The 15,306-nt window shown below is 41.8% G+C and overlaps 1 protein-coding gene across 1 annotated transcript in view; it reads right to left on the bottom strand.

Annotated features, from left to right (window-relative positions):
• Positions 1 to 15,306, bottom strand: part of INTS8 (integrator complex subunit 8) — a gene marked incomplete in the record, with an annotated part of 407,787 nt that overhangs the window by 90,069 nt on the left and 302,412 nt on the right. Inside the window, 2 exon segments of the mRNA XM_053715214.1 lie at positions 1,375 to 1,436; positions 1,512 to 1,568. Coding sequence (XP_053571189.1) covers positions 1,375 to 1,436; positions 1,512 to 1,568 — 119 coding nt within the window.

Below are 15,306 nucleotides of genomic sequence, written 5' to 3' on the forward strand. Positions count from 1 at the left end.
ACCGGGCGTTTACAAATTTAACCCCTATACAGTCCCAGCTATAGCCTTTGCTGAGACCTAATCAAGCCCAGAGGGGAATACGATACCAATTGACGCCTTCTAGAAGCTTTTCCAGCAAATATCAGATCCTCACACATGCATCTGCATGCCCTGCTCTCAAAAAACAACTGCGCAGTAATGGCGCGAAAATGAGGCTCAGTCTACAACTAGGAAGGCCCCCTGACTGGAAAAGGAGTCTAACATAGTGCCTGCCGTTTAATAAACGTTCCCCAAGTTTATAAATGCGAATTGTCAGCATAAATATGAATAAAATGCCCAAATAAAGCAATCGATTTAGCCCATAAAAATGTCTACCAGTTTTTTAGCCCATATTAAGCCCTTTATTCTGTTTGTTTGACTAAGAAAATGGCTTACCGGTCCCCATGAGGGGAAATGACAGCCTTCCAGCATTACATGGTCTTGTTAAAAATATGGCTAGTCATACCTTAAGCAGAAAAGTCTGCTAACTGTTTCCCCCAACTGAAGTTACTTCATCTCAACAGTCCTATGTGGAAACAGCAATCGATTTTAGTTACTGTCTGCTAAAATCATCTTCCTCTCACAAACAGAAATCTTCATCCTTTTCTGTTTCAGAGTAAATAGTACATACCAGCACTATTTTAAAATAACAAACACTTGATAGAATAAAAACTACATTTAAACACCAAAAAACTCTTAACCATCTCCGTGGAGATGTTGCCTGTGCAACGGCAAAGAGAATGACTGGGGTGGGCAGAGCCTAGGAGGGACTATATGGCCAGCTTTGCTGGGACTCTTTGCCATTTCCTGTTGGGGAGGAGATATCCCACAAGTAAGGATGACGCCGTGGACCGGACACACCAATGTTGGAGAAATTAGAAAGTTGCTAACAATTGCATGCTCTATCTGAATCATGATTGTTTTTTTTTTATTATTTTGTGTCCCTTTAAGAGGAACAATATAATGCACAATTAATTATAGAAGCACATGTCATCAGCTAAAAATGTGGTGATATGTAATCTATCATACCAATAAACCTGGTGTGAACTGAATACTTTTCAGAGGGTCACATGATATCGGAGAGGTTCAAATCTTAACCACTTCAGCTTCATAATAAAAGCAAGTAGTTTGAAAATCTGGTCTTTTCTTAAAAATAGCATACATGTAAAATGTACCCCTCAACATATGGAAGTGAAGGACAGATTGTGAGAAAAGAGAACTAGAGACAAAAGAAGAGACAACAGCGAGAAATAAATACAGACGTGAGAAGTTTATTCTATTTCTTTACTAAGATTTAGTGGCACAGATACTAAATACATATAGAAAAAAACATCAATGAATAAAGAAATGACTTACTTAGGAATGGAGGCTGGCCAGATATTAATATGCTCAGCACTGATATCATTTACAATATCCTCCTAGAAAAGTACAGTATCAATAGTTAGAAATCAGATATTTGTCTGACAGAGCATAAGATATGAAAATATACCGACCCGGAGATTATGAAGCTTGACAAACAGTGACAGCAATGTTGTTAAGACCAACGGTTCCTAAAACAAAACAAAGCAGATTGTATATAACGATATGGTAACGAAAAGCCAGCAATTACTTATATGCTATCTTCTTTTCCGCAAGCTACATAATATGGGCTATATAATGATGACCTTGTTTCAGGGTAAAAGAAAACAGATACAGACTAAACAAATGAATACAGGAGGAAAAGGAGCCTGCTGAAGAATGGGGAGAAGTAAGGTGTGGAATAGCTTGTAACGTGGATTGTAGCTGCAGCAGTGATACAAAGTAGTCCACACTTTATTTAAAAAGGATGAAGAGTATTAGCTTACAGGAGCCTTACTTCTCACACTTATTGGCAAGGCTAGATTTCAGAGGTTTTAAAGCTTAAAGGGACACTGAACCCAAAAATTTTCTTTCATGATTCAGATAGAGCATGTAATTTTAAGCAACTTTCTAATTTACTCCTATTATCAATGTTTCTTCATTCTCTTGCTATCTTTATATAAAAAAAACATAATTTATGTAAGAACTTACCTGATAAATTCATTTCTTTCATATTAGCAAGAGTCCATGAGCTAGTGACGTATGGGATATACATTCCTACCAGGAGGGGCAAAGTTTCCCAAACCTCAAAATGCCTATAAATACACCCCTCACCACACCCACAAATCAGTTTAACGCATAGCCAAGAAGTGGGGTGATAAGAAAAAAGTGCGAAAGAATAAAAAATAAGGAATTGGAATAATTGTGCTTTATACAAAAAAATCATAACCACCACAAAAAAAAAGGGTGGGCCTCATGGACTCTTGTTAATATGAAAGAAATGAATTTATCAGGTAAGTTCTTACATAAATTATGTTTTCTTTCATGTAATTAGCAAGAGTCCATGAGCTAGTGACGTATGGGATAATGAATACCCAAGATGTGGATCTTCCACGCAAGAGTCACTAGAGAGGGAGGGATAAAATAAAGACAGCCAATTCCGCTGAAAAATAATCCACACCCAAAACAAAGTTTAAATCTTATAATGAAAAAACAGAATTTATGCTTACCTGATAAATTACTTTCTCCAACGGTGTGTCCGGTCCACGGCGTCATCCTTACTTGTGGGATATTCTCTTCCCCAACAGGAAATGGCAAAGAGCCCAGCAAAGCTGGTCACATGATCCCTCCTAGGCTCCGCCTTCCCCAGTCATTCGACCGACGTAAAGGAGGAATATGCATAGGAGAAATCATATGATACCGTGGTGACTGTAGTTAGAGAAAATAATTCATCAGACCTGATTAAAAAACCAGGGCGGGCCGTGGACCGGACACACCGTTGGAGAAAGTAATTTATCAGGTAAGCATAAATTCTGTTTTCTCCAACATAGGTGTGTCCGGTCCACGGCGTCATCCTTACTTGTGGGAACCAATACCAAAGCTTTAGGACACGGATGATGGGAGGGAGCAAATCAGGTCACCTAGATGGAAGGCACCACGGCTTGCAAAACCTTTCTCCCAAAAACAGCCTCCGAAGAAGCAAAAGTATCAAATTTGTAAAATTTGGTAAAAGTGTGCAGTGAAGACCAAGTCGCTGCCTTACATATCTGATCAACAGAAGCCTCGTTCTTGAAGGCCCATGTGGAAGCCACAGCCCTAGTGGAGTGAGCTGTGATTCTTTCAGGAGGCTGCCGTCCGGCAGTCTCATAAGCCAATCGGATGATGCTTTTAAGCCAAAAAGAGAGAGAGGTAGAAGTTGCTTTTTGACCTCTCCTTTTACCAAAATAAACAACAAACAAGGAAGATGTTTGTCTGAAATCCTTTGTAGCCTCTAAATAGAATTTTAGAGCACGAACTACATCCAAATTGTGCAACAAACGTTCCTTCTTTGAAACTGGATTCGGACACAAAGAAGGCACAACTATCTCCTGGTTAATATTTTTGTTAGAAACAACTTTCGGAAGAAAACCAGGTTTAGTACGCAAAACCACCTTATCTGCATGGAACACCAGATAAGGAGGAGAACACTGCAGAGCAGATAACTCTGAAACTCTTCTAGCAGAAGAAATTGCAACCAAAAACAAAACTTTCCAAGATAATAACTTAATATCTACGGAATGTAAGGGTTCAAACGGAACCCCTTGAAGAACTGAAAGAACTAAATTGAGACTCCAAGGAGGAGTCAAAGGTTTGTAAACAGGCTTGATTCTAACCAGAGCCTGAACAAAAGCTTGAACATCTGGCACAGCCGCCAGCTTTTTGTGAAGTAAAACAGATAAAGCAGAAATCTGTCCCTTCAAAGAACTTGCAGATAATCCTTTCTCCAAACCCTCTTGTAGAAAGGATAGAATCTTAGGAATTTTTATCTTGTTCCATGGGAATCCTTTAGATTCGCACCAACAGATATATTTTTTCCATACTTTATGGTAAATTTTTCTAGTTACAGGCTTTCTAGCCTGAATAAGAGTATCAATGACAGAATCTGAGAACCCACGCTTTGATAAAATCAAGCGTTCAATCTCCAAGCAGTCAGTTGGAGTGAGGCCAGATTCGGATGTTCGAACGGACCTTGAACAAGAAGGTCCCGTCTCAAAGGTAGCTTCCATGGTGGAGCCGATGACATATTCACCAGGTCTGCATACCAAGTTCTGCGTGGCCACGCAGGAGCTATCAAGATCACCGAAGCCCTCTCCTGATTGATCCTGGCTACCAGCCTGGGAATGAGAGGAAACGGTGGGAATACATAAGCTAGGTTGAAGGTCCAGGGCGCTACTAGTGCATCTACTAGAGTCGCCTTGGGATCCCTGGATCTGGACCCGTAGCAAGGAACCTTGAAGTTCTGACGAGACGCCATCAGATCCATGTCTGGAATGCCCCATAATTGAGTTATGTGGGCAAAGATTTCCGGATGGAGTTCCCACTCCCCCGGATGAAATGTCTGACGACAAGTGGCAGGAGTGAATCTCCGCCCATTGAATTACTTTGGTCACTTCTTCCATCGCCAGGGAACTCCTTGTTCCCCCCTGATGGTTGATATATGCAACAGTCGTCATGTTGTCTGATTGAAACCTTATGAATTTGGCCTTTGCTAGTTGAGGCCAAGCCTTGAGAGCATTGAATATCGCTCTCAGTTCCAGAATGTTTATCGGGAGAAGAGATTCTTCCCGAGACCATAGACCCTGAGCTTTCAGGGGTTTCCAGACCGCGCCCCAGCCCACCAGACTGGCGTCGGTCGTGACAATGACCCACTCTGGTCTGCGGAAGCTCATCCCTTGTGACAGGTTGTCCAGGGTCAGCCACCAACGGAGTGAATCTCTGGTCCTCTGATCTACTTGGATCGTCGGGGACAAGTCTGTATAATCCCCATTCCACTGTCTGAGCATGCACAGTTGTAATGGTCTTAGATGAATTCGCGCAAAAGGAACTATGTCCATTGCCGCAACCATCAAACCTATTACTTCCATGCACTGCGCTATGGAAGGAAGAAGAACAGAATGAAGTACTTGACAAGAGCTTAGAAGTTTTGATTTTCTGGCCTCTGTCAGAAAAATCTTCATTTCTAAGGAGTCTATTATTGTTCCCAAGAAGGGAACTCTTGTTGACGGGAATAGAGAACTTTTTTCTACGTTCACTTTCCACCCGTGAGATCTGAGAAAGGCTAGGACAATGTCCGTATGAGCCTTTGCTTGTGGCAGAGACGACGCTTGAATCAGTATGTCGTCCAAGTAAGGTACTACTGCAATGCCCCTTGGCCTTAGCACCGCTAGAAGGGACCCTAGTACCTTTGTGAAAATTCTTGGAGCAGTGGCTAATCCGAATGGAAGTGCCACAAACTGGTAATGCTTGTCCAGAAAGGCGAACCTTAGGAACCGATGATGTTCCTTGTGGATAGGAATATGTAGATACGCATCCTTTAAATCCACCGTGGTCATGAATTGACCTTCCTGGATGGTAGGAAGAATTGTCCGAATGGTTTCCATTTTGAACGATGGAACCCTGAGAAATTTGTTTAGGATCTTGAGATCCAAAATTGGCCTGAATGTTCCCTCTTTTTTGGGAACTATGAACAGATTGGAGTAAAACCCCATCCCTTGTTCTCCTAATGGAACAGGATGAATCACTCCCATTTTTAACAGGTCTTCTACACAATGTAAGAATGCCTGTCTTTTTATTTGGTCTGAAGACAATTGAGACCTGTGGAACCTTCCCCTTGGGGGTAGTTCCTTGAATTCCAGGAGATAACCTTGAGAAACTATTTCTAGCGCCCAAGGATCCTGAACATCTCTTGCCCAAGCCTGAGCGAAGAGAGAGAGTCTGCCCCCCACCAGATCCGGTCCCGGATCGGGGGCCAACATCTCATGCTGTCTTAGTAGCGGTAGCAGGCTTCTTGGCCTGCTTACCTTTGTTCCAGCCTTGCATCGGTCTCCAGGCTGGCTTGGTTTCAGAAGAATTACCCTCTTGCTTAGAGGATGTAGAATTTGAGGCTGGTCCGTTTCTGCGAAAGGGACGAAAATTTGTTTTATTTTTAGCCTTAAAAGACCTATCCTGAGGAAGGGCGTGGCCCTTTCCCCCAGTGATGTCTGAAATAATCTCTTTCAAGTCAGGGCCAAACAGCGTTTTCCCCTTGAAAGGGATGTTAAGCAATTTGTTCTTGGAGGACACATCCGCTGACCAAGACTTTAGCCAAAGCGCTCTGCGCGCCACAATAGCAAAACCTGAATTTTTCGCCGCTAATCTAGCTAATTGCAAAGTGGCGTCTAAGGTAAAAGAGTTAGCCAATTTAAGTGCTTGAACTCTGTCCATAACCTCCTCATAAGAAGATGCTTTATTGAGCGACTTTTCTAGTTCTTCGAACCAGAAACACGCTGCTGTAGTGACAGGAACAATGCATGAAATTGGTTGTAGAAGGTAACCTTGCTGAACAAACATCTTTTTAAGCAAACCCTCTAATTTAAACACCAAAAAACTCTAAGCCATCTCCGTGGAGATGTTGCCTGTGCAACGGCAAAGAGAATGACTGGGGAAGGCGGAGCCTAGGAGGGATCATGTGACCAGCTTTGCTGGGCTCTTTGCCATTTCCTGTTGGGGAAGAGAATATCCCACAAGTAAGGATGACGCCGTGGACCGGACACACCTATGTTGGAGAAAAACAGAAAATATAAGCAGAAGAATCAAACTGAAACAGCTGCCTGAAGTACTTTTCTACCAAAGACTGCTTCTGAGGAAGAAAACACATCAAAATGGTAGAATTTAGTAAAAGTATGCAAAGAAGACCAAGTTGCTGCTTTGCAAATCTGATCAACCGAAGCTTCATTCCTAAATGCCCAGGAAGTAGAGACTGACCTAGTTGAATGAGCTGTAATCCTTTGAGGCGGAGTTCTACCTGACTCAACATAAACATGATGAATCAAAGACTTTAACGACGATGCCAAAGAAATGGCAGAAGCCTTCTGACCTTTCCTTGAACCAGAAAAGATAACAAATAGACTAGAAGTCTTCCGGAAATCTTAGTAGCTTCAACATAATATTTCAAAGCTCTAACTACATCCAAAGAATGCAACGATCTTTCCTTAGAGATCTTAGGATTAGGACACAATGAAGGAACTACAATATCTCTACTAATGTTGTTAGAATTCACAACCTTAGGTAAAAATTTAAATGAAGTTCGCAACACGGCCTTATCCTGATGAAAAATCAGAAAAGGAGACTCACAAGAAAGAGCAGATAATTCAGAAACTCTTCTAGCAGAAGAGATGGCCAAAAGAAACAAAACTTTCCAAGAAAGTAATTTAATATCTAGCGAATGCATAGGTTCAAACGGAGGAGCTTGAAGAGCCCCTAGAACCAAATTCAAACTCCAAGGAGGAGAAATTGACTTAATAACAGGTTTTATACGAACCAAAGCTTGTACAAAACAATAAATATCAGGAAGACTAGCAATCTTTCTGTGAAAAAGAACAGAAAGAGCAGAGATTTGTCCTTTCAAGGAACTTGCAGACAAACCATTATCCAAACCATCCTGAAGAAACTGTAAAATTCTAGGAATTCTAAAAGAATGCCAAGAAAAATGATGAGAAGAACACCAAGAAATGTAAGTCTTCCAGACTCGATAATATATCATCCTAGATACAGATTTACGAGCCTGTAACATAGTATTAATTACGGAGTCAGAGAAACCTCTATGACTGAGAATCAAGTGTTCAATCTCCATACCTTCAAATATAAAGATTTGAGATCCTGATGGAAAAAAGGACCTTGCGATAGAAGGTCTGGTCTTAACGGAAGAGTCCACGGTTGGCAAGTAGCCATCCGGACAAGATCCGCATACCAAAACCTGTGAGGCCATGCTGGAGCCACCAGCAGAATAAACGAACGCTCCTTTAGAATCTTGGAAATCACTCTTGGAAGAAGAACTAGAGGCGGAAAGATATAAGCAGGATGATACTTCCAAGGAAGTGACAATGCATCCACTGCTTCCGCCTGAGGATCCCTGGATCTGGACAGATACCTGGGAAGCTTCTTGTTTAGATGAGAAGCCATCAGATCTATTTCTGGAAGTCCCCATATTTGAACAATCTGAAGAAATACCACTGGGTGAAGAGACCATTCGCCCGGATGTAGTGTTTGGCGACTGAGATAATCCGCTTCCCAATTGTCTATACTTGGGATATGAACCGCAGAAATTAGACAGGAGCTGGATTCCGCCCATACAAGTATTCGAGAGACTTCTTTCATAGCCAGAGAACTGTGAGTCCCTCCTTGATGATGGACATATGCCACGGTTGTGACATTGTCCGTCTGGAAACAAATGAACGACTCTCTCTTTAGAAGAGGCCACGACTAAAGAGCTCTGAAAATTGCACGGAGTTCCAAAATGTTGATTGGTAATCTCGCCTCCTGAGATTCCCAAACCCCTTGTGCTGACAGAAACCCCCATACAGCTCCCCAACCTGTCAGACTTGCATCTGTTGAGATCACAGTCTAGGTTGGAAGAACAAAAGAAGCCCCCTGAACTAAACGATGGTGGTCTGTCCACCACGTCAGAAAGTGTCGAAAAATCGGATTTAAAGATATTAATTGAGATATCTTTGTATAATCCCTGCACCACTGGTTCAGCATACAGAGCTGAAGAGGTCGCATTTGAAAACGAGCAAAGGGGATCGCGTCCAATGCAGCAGTCATAAGACCTAGAATTTCCATGCATAAGGCTACCGAAGGGAAAGATTGAGACTGAAGGTTTTGACAAGCTGAAACCAATTTCAGTCGTCTCTTGTCCGTCAGAGACAGAGTCATGGACACTGAATCTATCTGGAAACCTAAAAAGGTTACCCTTGTCTGAGGAATCAACGAACTTTTTGGTAAATTGATCCTCCAACCATGTTCTTGAAGAAACAACACTCATAAAAGACTGGAAAGGTTCTTTCTATTGAAAATGAGCAAAGGGAATTGAATCCAATGCTGTGGCCATAAGACCTAAAACTTCTATGCATATATAGCAACTGAAGGAAATAATAGAGACTAAAGGTACCGACAGACGGAACCCAATAAAATGATCCCTTGTCTGATAGAGACAAAGACAGTGACACAAACTATCTGGAAACCTAAAAAAGGTGACCCTTGTGTGAGGAATCAAGAGCTTTTGAAAAAAAGATCCTCTAACTATGTCCTGAAGAGCAAGTGAATCATATGAGATTCTGCATCCTCAGAAAATAATCTGAATGAAAACAGAAAAATGAAAATATGCATTTATTGTATCTAATGAAAACAAATAATGCTATCAATGACCATGAAAAGGCAAAATAGTTTGAATAAAACTCCAAAACCCGGTTCCTAAAAAAGGAACTGGAAGAAATACCCCAGAAGATTCCAGGTCTGAGCAGCGCTTGAACCCCAGCCATGCTTCAACAGTACCCAAAATATATAGGACAGAAACACACTTAAAGAAAGTGTTAGCCTTACTGGAATAAAATCAAAGAAATTTGGACAAAATAGAACCAAATAAATTTCAAAGAAGTCTTAACCTGCCCCTTACCAGCCAAGCTGGAATACGGCACGTACATCGCAATATTAGGGAGCTGATTTCGAACTTCAATTATAAACATGTTACTTGGGAAGAACTCAGGAATTCGTTCCTTAATAAGAACAACCAAACTAGTATAAGCTTAAAGTTTAGTCTTAGAACTCAATCTTGAAGCCCAGAGTAACAGTTAAGAATTGAATCCAATTATAAAATAAATAATTGATTATCTTAGAACAAAAGAAATATGGATTTTTTTTTTTTTTTTAAAAATCACAAAATTCTTCTAGCTAAAATAGCTAAAGACAAAGATTAACCCTCATTTGCGAAAATATTCAATAAAATGAAGACACAAATGAAATTATTAGCATGATAGTCCAGTTTAAAGGACCAGTCAATACAGTGGACTTGCATAATCAATAAATGCAAAACAACAAGACAAATGCAACAGCACCTTAGTCTAGTAAATGTTGTCCCTTTTAACAATGCTAAAATAAATCATAATCTGATACTTGATCTTAAAGTAAACAGAAAAAATGAAGCAATTGCAATATCCAAATAAATCACAGGACCAAGAAAAGTACATGAAACTAAATAATTTTCCATAAATAAGATACAACTATCTAAAAGAAAATAAATACTATTTTGCTATAGAAACAATAGCATAATTAGTAGAAGTAGAGATAGCCCCAATAAATTGAAGAACCCTCCAAATTGAATTTAACTGCTGGCAAAGAATATAGTTTAAAACCTTTGAAGAAGGAATAAAAGAAAATTCTCAGCCTATTCTATTCCCTAGTATGGGGAATTGGAAAGAAAACCTCTGAAAACACAGAAGAATAAATAGGCAGAAATAGTGTCAGCTAGTCTTAAAGAACTAGTTACCTTAATATCCAAAATAATCAACACCTTTTCAACAAAGAACAAATGTACTTTAATAATAGAAAAATAATAAAAAAGTAGATTTGTTAGTGTCAATCTCTGATGAAGAAAATTTCTGAAAGAGAAAAAACAGAATTTATGCTTACCTGATAAATTACTTTCTCCAACGGTGTGTCCGGTCCACGGCGTCATCCTTACTTGTGGGAATATCTCTTCCCCAACAGGAAATGGCAGAGTCCCAGCAAAGCTGGCCATATAGTCCCTCCTAGGCTCCGCCCACTCCAGTCATTCGACCGACGGACAGGAGGAAAAATATAGGAGAAACCATATGGTACCGTGGTGACTGTAGTTAGAGAAAATAATTCATCAGACCTGATTAAAAAACCAGGGCGGGCCGTGGACCGGACACACCGTTGGAGAAAGTAATTTATCAGGTAAGCATAAATTCTGTTTTCTCCAACATTGGTGTGTCCGGTCCACGGCGTCATCCTTACTTGTGGGAACCAATACCAAAGCTTTAGGACACGGATGAAGGGAGGGAGCAAATCAGGTCACCTAAACGGAAGGCACCACGGCTTGCAAAACCTTTCTCCCAAAAATAGCCTCCGAAGAAGCAAATTTGGCAAAAGTGTGCAGTGAAGACCAAGTCGCTGCCTTACATATCTGGTCAACAGAAGCCTCGTTCTTGAAGGCCCATGTGGAAGCCACAGCCCTAGTGGAGTGAGCTGTGATTCTTTCAGGAGGCTGCCGTCCGGCAGTCTCATAAGCCAATCGGATGATGCTTTTAAGCCAAAAGGAAAGAGAGGTAGAAGTCGCTTTTTGACCTCTCCTTTTACCAGAATAGACAACAAACAAAGAAGATGTTTGTCTGAAATCTTTTGTAGCCTCTAAATAGAATTTTAGAGCACGGACTACGTCCAAACTGTGTAACAAACGTTCCTTCTTTGAAACTGGATTCGGACATAAAGAAGGTACAACTATCTCCTGGTTAATATTCTTGTTAGAAACAACCTTTGGAAGAAAACCAGGCTTAGTACGCAAAACCACCTTATCTGCATGGAACACCAGATAGGGCGGAGAACACTGCAGAGCAGATAATTCTGAAACTCTTCTAGCAGAAGAAATAGCAACCAAAAACAAAACTTTCCAAGATAGTAACTTAATATCTATCCCTTGAAGAACTGAAAGAACTAGATTTAGACTCCAGGGAGGAGTCAAATGTCTGTAAACAGGCTTGATCCTAACCAGAGCCTGAACAAATGCTTGAACATCTGGCACAGCTGCCAGTCTTTTGTGTAGTAAGACAGATAAAGCAGAGATCTGTCCCTTTAGAGAACTTGCAGATAATCCTTTCTCCAAACCTTCTTGTAGAAAGGAGAGAATCTTAGGAATTTTTATCTTATTCCATGGGAATCCTTTGGATTCACACCAACAGATATATCTTTTCCATATTTTATGGTAAATCTTTCTAGTTACCGGTTTTCTGGCCTGAACCAGAGTATCTATCACAGAATCTGAAAACCCACGCTTTGATAGAATCAAGCGTTCAATCTCCAAGCCGTCAGCTGGAGAGAGACCAGATTTGGATGTTCGAATGGACCCTGAACAAGAAGGTCCTGTCTCAAAGGTAGCTTCCATGGTGGAACCGATGACATATTCACCAGGTCTGCATACCAAGTCCTGCGTGGCCACGCAGGAGCTATCAAGATCACTGAGGCCCTCTCCTGTTTGATCCTGGCTACCAGCCTGGGAATGAGAGGAAACGGTGGAAATACATAAGCTAGGTTGAAGGTCCAAGGTGCTACTAGTGCATCTACTAGAGTCGCCTTGGGATCCCTGGATCTGGACCCGTAGCAAGGAACCTTGAAGTTCTGACGAGACGCCATCAGATCCATGTCTGGAATGCCCCATAATTGAGTTAGTTGGGCAAAGATCTCCGGGTGGAGTTCCCACTCCCCCGGATGGAATGTCTGACGACTCAGATAATCCGCTTCCCAGTTTTCCACACCTGGGATGTGGATCGCAGATAGGTGGCAGGAGTGATCCTCCGCCCATTGAATTATTTTGGTCACTTCTTTCATCGCCAGGGAACTCCTTGTTCCCCCCTGATGATTGATATACGCAACAGTCGTCATGTTGTCTGATTGGAATCTTATGAATCTGGCCTTTGCTAGCTGAGGCCAAGCCCTGAGAGCATTGAAGATCGCTCTTAGTTCCAGAATGTTTATCGGGAGAAAAGACTCTTCCCGAGACCATAGTCCCTGAGCTTTCAGGGATTCCCAGACCGCACCCCAGCCCACTAGACTGGCGTCGGTCGTGACAATGACCCACTCTGGTCTGCGGAAGCTCATTCTCTGGGATAGATGGTCCAGGGTCAGCCACCAACGGAGTGAATCTCTGGTCTTCTGATCTACTTGAATCATTGGAGACAAGTCTGTATAGTCCCCATTCCACTGTTTGAGCATGCACAGTTGTAATGGTCTTAGATGAATTAGTGCAAAAGGAACTATGTCCATTGTTGCAACCATCAACCCTACTACTTCCATGCACTGCGCTATGGAAGGACGAGGAACAGAATGAAGAACTTGACAAGCGCTTAGAAGTTTTGACTTTCTGACCTCTGTCAGAAAAATCCTCATTTCTAAGGAATCTATTATTGTTCCCAAGAAGGGAACTCTTGTCGACGGAGACAGAGAACTTTTTTCTATGTTCACCTTCCATCCGTGTGATCTGAGAAAGGCCAGAACGATGTCTGTATGAGCCTTTGCTTTTGACAGGGACGACGCTTGTATTAGAATGTCGTCCAAGTAAGGTACTACTGCAATGCCCCTCGGTCTTAGAACCGCTAGAAGGGACCCTAGTACCTTTGTGAAAATCCTTGGAGCAGTGGCTAACCCGAATGGGAGGGCCACAAACTGGTAATGTTTGTCCAGAAAGGCGAACCTTAGGAACTGATGATGTTCTTTGTGGATAGGAATATGTAGGTACGCATCCTTTAAATCCACGGTAGTCAAAAATTGACCTTCCTGGATAGTGGGTAGAATCGTTCGAATGGTTTCCATCTTGAACGATGGTACCCTGAGAAATTTGTTTAGGATCTTCAAATCCAAAATTGGTCTGAAAGTTCCCTCTTTTTTGGGAACTACGAACAGATTTGAATAAAATCCCATTCCTTGTTCCTTTAGTGGAACTGGGTGTATCACTCCCATCTTTAACAGGTCTTCTACACAATGTAAGAACGCCTGTCTCTTTATTTGGTTTAAGGATAAGTGAGACATGTGGAACCTTCCCCTTGGGGGTAGTTCCCTGAATTCCAGAAGATAACCCTGAGAAACTATTTCTAGTGCCCAGGGATCCTGAACATCTCTTGCCCAAGCCTGAGCAAAGAGAGAGAGTCTGCCCCCTACTAGATCCGGTCCCGGATCGGGGGCTACTCCTTCATGCTGTTTTGTTAGCAGCAGCAGGCTTCTTGGCCTGCTTACCCTTGTTCCAGCCTTGCATCGGTTTCCAGGCAGGTTTGGGTTGTCAGACATTACCCTCTTGCTTAGAGGATGCAGAATTAGAGGCCGGTCCGTTCCTGAAATTGCGAAAGGAACGAAAATTAGACTTATTCTTGGCCTTGAAAGGCCTATCTTGTGGAAGGGCGTGGCCCTTTCCCCCAGTGATGTCTGAGATAATCTCTTTCAATTCTGGTCCAAATAGAGTTTTACCTTTGAAAGGGATGTTAAGCAATTTTGTCTTGGATGACACATCCGCTGACCAAGACTTTAGCCAAAGCGCTCTGCGCACCACGATTGCAAACCCTGAATTTTTTGCCGCTAATCTAGCTAATTGCAAAGCGGCATCTAAAATAAAAGAGTTAGCCAACTTAAGTGCGTGAACTCTGTCCATAACCTCCTCATATGGAGTCTCTCTACTGAGCGACTTTTCTAGTTCCTCAAACCAGAACCACGCTGCTGTAGTGACAGGAACAATGCACGAAATGGGTTGTAGAAGGTAACCTTGCTGTACAAAAATCTTTTTAAGCAAAGCCTCCAATTTTTTATCCATAGGATCTTTGAAAGCACAACTATCCTCGATAGGAATAGTAGTGCGCTTGTTTAGAGTAGAAACTGCCCCCTCGACCTTAGGGACTATCTGCCATAAGTCCTTTCTGGGGTCGACCATAGGAAATAATTTCTTAAATATAGCAGGGGGAACAAAAGGTATGCCGGGCTTCTCCCACTCCTTATTCACTATGTCCGCCACCCGCTTGGGTATAGGAAAAGCGTCGGGGTGCACCGGAACCTCTAGGAACTTGTCCATCTTGCATAATTTCTCTGGAATGACCAAGTTGTCACAATCATCCAGAGTAGATAACACCTCCTTAAGCAGTGCGCGGAGATGTTCTAATTTAAATTTAAATGTCACAACATCAGGTTCAGCTTGTTGAGAAATTTTTCCTAAATCTGAAATTTCCCCATCTGACAAAACCTCCCTCATGGCCACTTCAGATTGGTGTGAGGGTATGACAGAACAATTATCATCAGCGCCCTCCTGCTCTTCAGTGTTTAAAACAGAGCAATCGCGCTTTCTCTGATATGTAGGCATTTTGAATAAAATATTTGCTATGGAGTTATCCATTACAGCCGTTAATTGTTGCATGGTAATAAGCATTGGCGCACTAGATGTACTAGGGGCCTCCTGTGTGGGCAAAACTGGTGTAGACACAGTAGGAGATGATGTAGTATCATGTTTACTCCCCTCATCTGAGGAATCATCTTGGGCAATTTCATTATCTGTGGCAGTACTGTCCTTACTTTGTTTGGACGCTATGGCACAATTATCACATAAATTTAAATGGGGAGACACATTGGCTTTCATACATATAGAACATAGCTTATCCGAAGGCA

Source organism: Bombina bombina, chromosome 5, assembly GCF_027579735.1.
Source record: "Bombina bombina isolate aBomBom1 chromosome 5, aBomBom1.pri, whole genome shotgun sequence".
Classification (NCBI taxonomy): Eukaryota; Metazoa; Chordata; class Amphibia; order Anura; family Bombinatoridae; genus Bombina; species Bombina bombina.